The sequence below is a fragment of the Psammomys obesus genome, unplaced genomic scaffold (assembly GCF_907164565.1).
Source record: "Psammomys obesus unplaced genomic scaffold, mPsaObe1.curated_primary_1811, whole genome shotgun sequence".
NCBI classification, from domain to species: domain Eukaryota; kingdom Metazoa; phylum Chordata; class Mammalia; order Rodentia; family Muridae; genus Psammomys; species Psammomys obesus.
In genome coordinates this window covers 52,575,340-52,586,736 of record NW_026587216.1, presented here as the reverse complement: position 1 = coordinate 52,586,736, position 11,397 = coordinate 52,575,340, and the positions used below count along the sequence as shown (strand labels likewise).

Below are 11,397 nucleotides of genomic sequence, written 5' to 3'. Positions count from 1 at the left end.
TGTGTGTGTGTGTGTGTGTGTGTGTGTGTGTGTGTGTGTGTGTGTGTAAGCTGCAAAAACAAGAAGCATTGAGATTACAGTTAAAACAATCCCAGGAGATTAAGTTCATACTGGTTTCTAATTGTAATAAAATTTAATATTGTTATATGGAAACTGATCTTAAAAAGAATTTATTTTTTTTCTTTAGTTTGCTTTTTATTTTTCTGTTATATCCTTTAATATAGCAATATGATACCGTCATTTTTCAAAACTTGTTAATAATGCTAACTAATATATTTCCACCAGAGGGTACTGGAAGTGTGAGAGGAGGAGGAGGGGGAAATGCCAGAGAATACAAAATTAAAAAAGTGAAGAAGAAGGGAAGAAGAGATGATGATAGTGGTGATGAATCTCAGTCATCTCATGCTGGTGTGTAGCTTTCATTTCACTATTGATTTGTGTGTATATGCTTTTCTTAACATTTTTCTTAAGATGCTTGTAATTAGGTACATGTATTTGTATAGTGTGTATTTGTTTTGAATTTTCAGTCCCTGCAAATTTCAGAGTTTAATAATATAAAGGATAAACCTGTCTTAGTTTTTAGGCTGGAATATAAACAAAGGGGCCTGTTATGGTCTTTGACAGTCAAGTCGCTTATTGTAAGGTTTGTCATAGTTAACTATGTTGCCTCTCATCTCCCAGTGATAATCTTATGATACAAAAATGAACAGTTAAAAGACAAAAGAACTAAAAAGTGCTAACACTGGAAATACAGTTACTGTCAAGACATACATGGGGGCACACATTGTAATCTCAGCACTTATGAGGTAGAGGCAGAAGAATCAGGAGTTCAAGGCCAGCCTTGAGTTGGAGGTCAGACTGGGCTACATGAGAATCTATCTCCAGACTAAATCAAAGTTAGAATCAAGCTTAATGCTGGAGTATTGTCTAGAAATTCTGACTTTTGAGATTCGCTGTAAATATTGGCTCATTTACTGATATAATTTTAACAAAAAGGGTGGAAATATTTTAGAAGATGTAAAATAGGCAAATAATAATAACAACAGTGACAAGTAAAACTTCTTCATGGGGTGTCTGTGACCACTGGGGACAGCAGAGTGTTGATTCACATGAGATAAGAAGGAAATCTGGTTCAACACTACTCAGCAGCCAGTGTTGGTTCAAACTTCTAGAGTCTGACACCAGGTAGTTTATTGTGGGCATATGTAAGTGCAGTACAAGTTGACAAAACGTTTCTTGGCGTAATACAGTCCTCGGTACACAAAGAGGCATAATGACACCAAAATTCTTCTCAAAGTACCTGTCGCTTCTTTCCACGTATGTGGGTTCTAAAGATGGGTTACATGTGTTGTGTTAAGGGAGTAGTGTTATGTAAGGGAGGATCTGGTATGGTTTTGGTCATAGAGATAGTACAGGGTTCATCTGGGCTATTAGCCACCTCCAGTCCTGGTTGTGGGAGTTTGGGGGAATCCCTGGCCATTCACATAATACAGAGGTCATCTAGACTATTAGCCACAGCTGGTTCTGCTGGTGGGAGGTTGACCCTCCCGATAGGGCAGGAATTACCTTAGGCTGTTAGCTACCTCCACTCCCACCTTCCAGGAATAAATCAGTTCTACATCTTCTTGGGAAAGACAACCCTGTGTGCTTAACATTCCTGCTTTCCCTAGTGCTGTCTTTGAGTACACAATACCTCTTCACCTTGAAAGGACTCCTGGAAATACCTTTCAAGGGTGAAGGATAGATGTTGGAAGCTAATGCAAAGAATCATATGCTTATTCAGCTTTCACAATACGTGCCTGGCTTGTTACTTATATCTAAGATGAATTAGATAGATGAATTAGATGCAAAAGATGCCTTTTGCATCTTTTAGTTCCTAGGCTTCTTAATGTTTGTCAGGATTAACTCATCAAGAGACATATTTTGCTTTTCTAAACACAGCTATATTTTTTTTAAAGAGAGGAGCATAAAACATAATAGTACTCACCTCTTATCTTCAGCAACAGCTGAAAAAAAAAAAAAACCCACAAATGCAGATAATATGTTACAATTGGTGGCACTGAATATGTTACAATTGGTGGCATCACAGTGCTTAGGCTTTCCTTTAAAATATTCTAAGAAAGATTGAAATAACTAAATTGTTACTGTGCAGAAAATAATGTTAATTAAAGAAAGTCTTTCCAATAAAAACAACTTACTCTGCTTACCCTTGCTCTAAACAGCATCAACATGTGTGTGCTGTTTTTCATTTTATGTGCTTGTTTATCTATTCCTAAGATGTGGTAGGGACAAGAATAAAGACAAATTTTTAAAAAGTTACTCTTTAATACCTGTAATCTTATAAAAATGAGGCATGTGACATTCTTTTGTGCATAGATTATTGAGGCACTGTGACAGTAGTAAAACTATTCTACCTTAAAAGTAATTTCAGTGCTTTGAAAAGGGTTATGTTATAATCTTTGAAATGGAGGGTGAAATTAGGTTCTCAACTAAAATACAGAATCAAGTCAGTATGAAAGATTACTGGAGGAAATGTATTAACAATCTGTAAAAGGATTACAGGAAGCAAACAGGAAAAGACTAGTGTGAACATCAGGGTTGGAGAGCGGATCTCAGAAGAGAATAGAACTTTGGGTTCTGTACCTTAAAGGTATGATTTCAGCTGTTAGATCCTCATTGAGACTGAAAGTTGATTTTGAGCCATTTTATTTTATTGCTAAGTTTCACCTGTGGAATCAACAATGTGATTTATCTAAAATAATCAGTTGTATAAAAGTTATAGCTTTATCATTTATAAAAAATGCTGTTTGCTTTCTTTGATATTAATACTTTTCACATAAGTGGTTAAGCATGGCATTTCCGCAACTACTGTAGCTGCATATAAATTTTATTGTTAATTATTATAGAATTGTCTTTGGGAAAGCAAAAATAAATGATAAGCGTTTCTTTCATTTGTATCTTTCAAAAAAGCTGACTTTAACTTAGTCTTAATCACTTTCTGAAGCTTTCATGTAAATTCATAGGCTGATTTGACTTCAGTAAGTACTCAGTTTTGTGAAAAAGAAAATTCTGCTCAGTATCTGTTGTTCAGTGAGGACAAATCACACTTTTCTGAAAGATGATCTTCTGCTTGATTGTTCTGATATCCCAGGTTAGATGGACAGAGTTGTCCTTGTGACCACCTTGTAAAGAAAGAGAAAAAACAGTTTAAGGAAAATTAAAACATGGCCATCTAAAAGAAATTCTAGTACATGAAGTTCTAAATTTTGATTGTATTAGATACTTGTGTTTGGAAGTAGTAATTCTGTTGACATAAAATACGTTGCTGCCTGGTGAGGTGTGTATTACTACCTGGCCTTTGCCACTGAGTGTGTTTATTTTCCCAATACTGACGTATGTTCCAGGAAAGAAGAAGCCGGACGTCACGTTTATGTTCCAGGACGAAATTGAAGATTGCTTAAGGAAACACGTGCAAGATGCCCCTGAGGAGTTTGTTTCGGAACTCGCAGAATACTTAATAAAGTAAGTATCTATAAACAGCATCTAAAAAGAAAGGGATCTTTCTATTTTGATTGACTAAGAGTAAACAATGGGTACTTAAAGTCTCTGGGAGGGAGGAAAATTAACCCCAAAAACATTAAGTGTGGAAACTTCTACCTTGTGAATAAGCCATGCTCAGTTTACATGCAAAAATCAAGGAAATTTTACATAACTTAACCATTACTAACCATTCCTGATCATCCTTCAAGTCAGACCCAACACATAAGTCTCATAGAGATAATCCAAAAGCTCAGGGAATCTAACTTTTTTTTAGTTTAGAGTAGTGCTTTATAGATTTTTAAAAAATATAAGTAAATTTTATACATAAATATATTACAGAGCCATATATTAAAAAAATAGTATATAAAAATAGAAAATAGATACTACTAGTTAGGCAGCATTGATGTTTTTTTAAGTAATCTATTGTAGAGCTTGTGTTTTTTTTTCAAGATATCTTTTTTATGTAAAGATTTATTTATTTTATGTATGTAAATACTCTGTCTTCATGCACGCCAGAAGAGGGCATCAGATCCCATTACAGATGGTTGTAAGCCACCATGTGGTTGCTGGGAATTGAAATCAGGACCTCTGGAAGAGTAGCCAGTGCTTATAATTGATAGCCAGATCTCCAGCCCCAAATATATCATCTTAATAGTACTTTGGAAATCGGGAGCTTTTCTTTTTGTATTTCCTGAGAATGAGGATCAAACTTATATTCTGTTCTTTTCCTAATTAACTTGAAAGATCTGTTTCATGGGGTGTTTGTTGCTATATCATTCTTGTCACTTTTTCTGCAATTGCGTTGAATACCATAAAATGGTGAAAAATTTTAAAATTATTCTTAATCCTGTAAAACAAATTCCTTTTCTCTCTCCCTTTTTTGTTGGTTTTTTTGTTTGTTTGTTTTTGTTTATTTGTTTTCAAAACAGAGTTTCTCTGTATAGCCTTGGCTGTCCTGGACTTACTTTGTAGACCAGCCTGGGCTCAAACTCACAGCAATCCACCTGCCTCTACCTCCCTGAGTGCTAGGATTAAAGGAGTGTGCTACCACACCCAGCTGTAAAACAAATTCTTTACTGAACCTTGCTTCAGATTAATTTTATTTGCTAGAACGAAGGACTTTTTTTAAAGTGTTATTTCACAATAACAATAACAAAAATGTTATGTGTATTGATGCAGTACATTTTAATTAATGTTATTTATCTTGTCACAGACCTCTTAATAAAATATATCTTGAGGTGGTACGTTCAGTGTTCTTGTCTTCAACTTCTGCTTCTGGAACTGGCAGAAAACGTACAATCAAGGACTTACAAGAAGAGGTTTCAAACCTGTACAATAATATCAGATTATTTGAAAAGGGGATGAAATATTTTTCAGGTATGTTTAAGAGTGTCTGTTTTACAGATGCTTGTAATTTTGCAAGGAAGTTGATCTTAATAAAGTGTCTTTCTTCTCCAGATGACACACAGACCGCGCTTACCAAGCACTTGCTGAAGACAGTGTGTACCGACATCACTAACCTCATGTTCAACTTCCTAGCCTCAGATTTAATGATGGCAGTAGAGGACCCTGCAGCCATCACTAGTGAGGTATGTTAGTGATTTCATTGCTGCTTGATGTAATGTGAGTCTGAGCACATTTTCATTTTCTCTTTTTTGAAAAAGTTTAAAGGAAAAATAAGATTAAAATTTTTATACAAAAAACAATACTAAAGAAGTTAAGTAAGTAATTGTACAATGCTTACATAATTTTACAAGAATTGATAATATAGTAAAGAGGTATAATTACTTCATAATAAATAAGACTTTTTCTAATTGTATCTGTCAATCTTCCCCCTTTCCTAGTTATTTGTAACTCCTTTAATAATTAGTCCAGTTTTCTTCAGCTCACAGTCATTTTCTTTTGATGGCAGAATGCTACTTAATATTGAAACAAACTCCAGTTTATTTGTTTAAAATTTTGATCTTAAACTAGGACCCAAGACCATCACTTCTGCACTTGGCATATGAGGTAGAGCCATGGCTCAGTAGGGTTTTGGTCTGTTCCTTTGGTAATAATGACCATTCCTCTTCCTTCTCATCCTTCTGGGATCATCTGACAGTTGAAGATTTAGGAAAAATGAGTGAGAAAGTCTTTGTGTGGCTGAGTGCATTTATAACTGGCTTTGAGTGTGGTAAGACCACATCCATCTAATGCCGTGGCCTTTTCCTATGGTTTGTTGCCGCATAGTTGGCAGGATGGTTCTTGGTGTGCGTTAATTTTCCTTACATAATAAAGAGCATCCTTCAACCCCAGACAGAAGTGCAGTCAGTTACCCCAGCACTACTTGGAAGATAACTGGATTCCTCCTCTTTCGTCTTGAGCAGCAACTCCAACACTCTGGAATGTTCCATGTCCTCCGTCTCTTTACCAACTACTCTAAAAATTACAAAATTGGCAATCTTGCTCTGTGGCCTTAGAAAGAATGAAAATTGGTGTGAGATGGAGCAAAGAGGCTCAGAGTAGCATGTGTCTTCATAAGTACAGTGTACCCCTTACGTCCGTCCTCTTGAAGTGTATTAGAGGGGTTGATCTGTCTGATCTGCAATACTCTGAAATTTACAGTGTCTATATCTATGAAAGATAATGAAAGCTTCCTTATACCATGTATTATGTAAGCCTGTAGCATAGCCACAGAAGAAGACCCACTGCCCTTCCTACAGGCAGCTTTCCTCCTGTGGGAGAGCCGTGTGCTAGAGCAACACCCTTTCAGGTGACACTGAAAAGAAAACCACGGAGAGTCATTTTGCCAATATTCTCTATTCCCACATGGCTAGGCACTCTGTAGTCTTCTAATGTCACTGGAAGTTGTAAAGAGGGGGGCTGCATACAAGTTTTTTGGCTTATGTTTTGCTAGCTCTGTAGTTCTGTAAAATTTTAACATTTTTATTCCTGGTTTGAGGCCTAACATTCAAGGCACATGATATATTACATTTAGCATTCTGTTGTAGTACTGACTATATGAGGATTTTTGTCTGTCTGTTTGATTTTACATCCAGCATATATCAAAAACACCATGTCAAAAGAACATTTTCCCTTACAGATAAGGAAAAAAATTTTAAGTAAATTGACGGAAGAAACCAAAGTAGCTCTCACAAAACTCCACAACTCTCTGAATGAAAAAGTAAGTCTGTGCTAACTGGCAATCACAGTTAAAACTTTTATGTATAAAGCTCCTTGTGTTCATTCTAATTAGAATAATTATAAATGGAACCTGAACTAGTTGTACACTGTGTACACGTACCTTTTGGGAAGGTGAAGGTAAGAGAAAGATGGGAACACTTAACATTTTTAGTCTAAATCACAATTTCTGTTTGCCAGATGCCTTGTTAACAATTTGTGTTTGAGGTATAAAATTACAAAACAGTATTAAATGTCTATAATTACATGTCTTCAGAGCATAGAAGACTTCCTTTCTTGTCTGGATTCTGCAACAGAAGCTTGTGACATTATGGTGAAAAAAGGAGACAAAAAAAGGGAAAGGTAACATGGATTTTGTTGTTGCTATTCCTACACATGAACTGCTTCATGGTTGAGATCTGAGCATGACTGTGTGAGCCTGAGACTAAGAGAACTGTAGACCTGCAGTCTGCTCACTTCCCTAATCCTATAGATGATCAGTTCTGGTACAGTGTATTAGGTTTGAGACCTTCCTTACAGGAAACCTTAGTTGATCCCAGCAACCTAAGAGTGAACGTCTACATTGAGTTTCCTTGCTCTATAGCTTTGTCAATAATGTTAATCTACCTGTGCCAACTAAAGTTAAAATAGTATGCATGTATATCACCCATATCTAAAGAACTCCCCTAAAAATGTTGTGGAATGGAGTCATTAAACTAGAGGTGAAAAATGAATGCTGAAGGCTAAATAAATGATGAGCCCTTGTTTTGTACTTCTGTGATTTTGGTTTTGCAGGCAAATACTATTCCAGCATCGGCAGGCGCTGGCTGAACAGCTGAAGGTCACAGAAGACCCTGCTCTTATTTTGCACCTCACGTCAGTCCTGTTATTTCAGTTCTCAACCCACAGCATGCTCCATGCACCTGGAAGATGTGTCCCACAAATCATTGCTTTTCTGCACAACAGAATCCCAGAGGTATCATATTTTAACACACTCGAAAATTTTCACGCTTTTAAACATGGAGAATTTAGGATGTGAATCATTGCCAACACCCAATCAGAGTGACAGAAATACAGAGAAGCCATTAGCCTGTATCAGTTTCATCCAGGAATGGGAACAGTAAGTTAGGGATGGATGATTTGGTTTTGGTTTGGTTTGGTTTTGAGCATAGTTCAAGAATCTTTCAGCGTTCTGTAAAATCCATGGTTAAAAAAAAAAAAAAAAAAATCCTCTGATTTTAGAAGTTAAGTTTTCAGGAAAGACACAAGAATGTCTAAACTTCTGTCTCAGTTTCCCTAGTTTTGATTTAGCTTCCAAGGACAACTTCTTGTCCAGTTCATCTAAGGAATCCAACCCCTAGCTCAAAGCAATTTGACTTTTTTAACTCTTGTTATTTTGTCCCTGGTGATAGAGCCTAGCTAAATCGGCTTCCTGTGACATGCTCTGCACAGGTTTTGTTTCTCTTAGTCTGCACTCTGAGAACACAGACCTTGCTTGCCAGATTGAGCTTTCCACTAACATGGCCTTTTTTTTTTTTTTTTTTTTTTTTGTGAAGATAAGGCCCTTCAGTTTGTACTGTTCAAACAAATTCTATTTCTCTGTTCAAAAAAAAACAAATGTTCTTGTACACTTTCTTCTTTCTTTTCACAGGATCAACATTCTCTCTTGGTAAAATATCAAGGTTTGGTTGTGAAGCAATTAGTCAGTCAAAATAAGAAGAGTGGGCAAGGAGAGGATCCATCCAGGGACGTATTAGACAAGGAACAGCATGACATCAGCAGTACTAGTCGGAAAGAGCTTCAGGAACTGTCTTTATCCATTAAGGACCTTGTTCTCAAGTCCAGGAAGTCATCTGTGACAGAGGAGTAATGCTGCTAGTTACCTCTTATTATAGAGTGAGTATTTTCCCCAAAGTAGATCCGTGATCACAGAACTAGTCCCTTAGCATACCCCACTCTTCCCTGCTATCCTCCACACAATTCAGATAAAATAGTGCTGTTGTATTAGAGGCAAATCTTAGGAGAATCTTTACAAGTGGAGTTCTTCATGAAACACTTTCTTTTCATATAACCTAAGAGTAATTTTTCAAGTAATAAAAGTTTTTCAAAGAGTCCTGAATCTAGAACATAGTATATGCTTTAATGTTCTTCTAGATGTTACAATGAAAAGTAAAATAGAATACTTGATCTTTCTAGGAGAGAAATTGTTTGCTATTTAATTTATACGGTATATTTTGTAAAAGGAAAAATTTGTTTTTATGTCCAAAAAAATGAATTGGTTTTATTTTAAATTAATAGAGAATGGTTAAAAGTAGAAGTTTCAAATTTCTTTTGTATTACTGAGCTCCGGCTCTTTTGACAGGTAGAAGACCTTCTGCAAGAGTGTTTCAGAGGCCTTGGACGTGGTTTACCAAGTGAGAACACTGAGGAAGCATGTATTCTCAGAAAGCAGCCACAGGCACAGTGAGGGAACACACAAGGGGCACCAGCAAACAGGGCAGGGCACTTTGCGTGTCGAGGTGGCTAAGACAACAGAGGTGTTTCTTTGATTAGCCCTGCGTAGATTTCTAAGGTTGGTTTGTTTGGTTTCTGTGGCTGATTTCACCCTGAGTTCTTTGATGGAACCTGTGTATTAAGTAGCTGGGCCATTCTAATGAACACAGAATCTGTGTGTTTAAACCATGCAGAACTTTATTCTAAAAGTAGAAATTTTTAAAAGTTGTGTTTTTGTTTTCTGTGATTATTGTTTAAGACTTATTAAAACAGTTTCTTAGAACAATAGTTTAAATCAAGTAACTCCTAAGCGACGTCTTATTACTAGTCAAAATTTAGTTATTTGAAACCAAAATGTTTAAAGAATGCTGTTTTATATAATGCCTTATACATTGTTGAAATTTTTATATTTTAAGATGTTTAAATACAAAGATAAGACTACCTCTTTTCTGAAATGTCAAAGTGTTAATATTGCATGGAAATAATTACTAAGGTAGATAAGTACTGGCTTTTTTTTTTTTCCCCCAGCAGCACAGGGATGTTTTATAACTTTAGTTCCAGGAAATCCAATGCTTTCTGGCCTCTGCAGACACCAACCATACACAGGGGGTATGAGATTTTATGCAAGCAAAATACCTATACACATAAATAAACATAACAAATGATTTCACATTTATGTAATTTTTATTGCTTATTTCTATATAAGCAAAGAAAGAAAAGTGGTAAATTCTCCTGACCCCAAAATCATCTCTTTTTTTTTTAATTCAGCTTTCAAATTCATACTCAGCTTACTCAACTTTTGTTTAATAATGTTATTTATGTTACAAAAAATACCAAAGTAACCATATTTGCTCCACACTCAACTGTTAAAATAAATACAATGTGAACTCAATTTAATATACAAAATAAACTATAAAAATATAAAGTTGTCTTAATCTTACTTGTATTTATTTCATTTGTCCAAACGGTTCTTAGTTTTCTTTAGTAAATAAAAAAAGTGTTTATAAATTGTATAGCTGATTTTGTCTGTAAAGATTTAATTTCTGATATATTTTTAATAGATTGAGTTAAGAACATTATTTAAACTAAAAATGTCTATCTTATTAAATTTTATATGCCATACTGAAAATAATAAATGCAATCTATTTAATGTTTATATTTTTAATTATTCTGATTGTTATGGGAGGTGATTTTTTTTTCCCTGTGGGTTTTTTTTATTTTTATTAATTACAGTTTATTCACCCTGTATCCCCCCTGTAGTTCCCTCCCACCTCCCCGTACAATCCTGCCCTCCCCTCCTCCCACCGGTACCCCTCCCCCAGTCCACTGTAGGGGAGGTCCTCCTCCCCTTCCCTCTGATCCTAGTCTATCAGGTCTCATCAGGACTGTCTGCATTGTCTTCTTCTGTGTCCTGGTAAGGCTGCTCCCCCCTAAGGGGGCGGTGATCAAAGAGTAGGCCAATCAGTTCCTGTCAGAGACATTCCCTGTTCCCATTACTGTGGAACCCACTTGGACACTGAACTGCTATGGGCAACATCTGTGCAGGGGTTCTAGGTTATCTCCATGAGTGGACCTTGGCTGGAGTATCAGTCTCATAAAAGACCCCTGTGCCAGGACTTTTTGGATCTGTTGCTCTCCTTGTGGAGCTCCTGTCCTCTCCAGGTCTTACTATCTCCCTCTTCTTTCATAAGATTCCCTGCAGGTGATATATACAACTTTTTTTTCTGTTTTAAAATTTTTATTAATTACAGTTTATTCACTTTGTATCCCCCCTGTACCTCCCTCCTCCCCTCCCAATCCCAACCTCCCTCTTTCCCACCCATGTCCCTCTCCCAGTCCACTGAAAAGGGAGGTCCTCCTCCCCTTCCCTCTGATCCTTCCTAGCCTATCAGGTCTCATCAGGAGTGGCTGCATTGTCGTCTTCTGTGGCCTGGTAAGGGGGAGGTGATCAAAGAGTATGCCAATCATAATTCCTTATTTCCTGGTGGGTTTTGTTGCTTGAAAGTTTGCCATTCATCTTACTAAACCATTTCTGAGCCAAATTTCAGCAAATGTATAACAATGTCCATATCTATTAGCTCTTGATACTATAACAGAGGTATGTAAAAATAGGCCCCAGTTTTCATGTTCCATGGTGTGTTCTATCTACAGACCATTATATTCAAAGGAAACCTCTTCTGACCACCTAGAACAGTGGTTCTCAAC

At 36.3% G+C, this 11,397-nt stretch overlaps 1 protein-coding gene across 1 annotated transcript in view; it reads left to right on the top strand.

Moving 5' to 3' along the window:
- The window catches only part of Ufl1 (UFM1 specific ligase 1), a 32,321-nt gene extending 22,204 nt beyond the window's left edge, over positions 1-10,117 (top strand). The window contains exons 12-20 of the mRNA XM_055603265.1: positions 286-408; positions 3,405-3,522; positions 4,754-4,917; positions 4,999-5,129; positions 6,623-6,703; positions 6,977-7,062; positions 7,495-7,675; positions 8,351-8,595; positions 9,062-10,117. Coding sequence (XP_055459240.1) covers positions 286-408; positions 3,405-3,522; positions 4,754-4,917; positions 4,999-5,129; positions 6,623-6,703; positions 6,977-7,062; positions 7,495-7,675; positions 8,351-8,569 — 1,103 coding nt within the window. The 3' untranslated portion in view covers positions 8,570-8,595; positions 9,062-10,117. The remainder of the gene's footprint in view (positions 1-285; positions 409-3,404; positions 3,523-4,753; positions 4,918-4,998; positions 5,130-6,622; positions 6,704-6,976; positions 7,063-7,494; positions 7,676-8,350; positions 8,596-9,061) is intronic.
- The last annotated feature ends 1,280 nt before the right edge of the window (positions 10,118-11,397 follow it).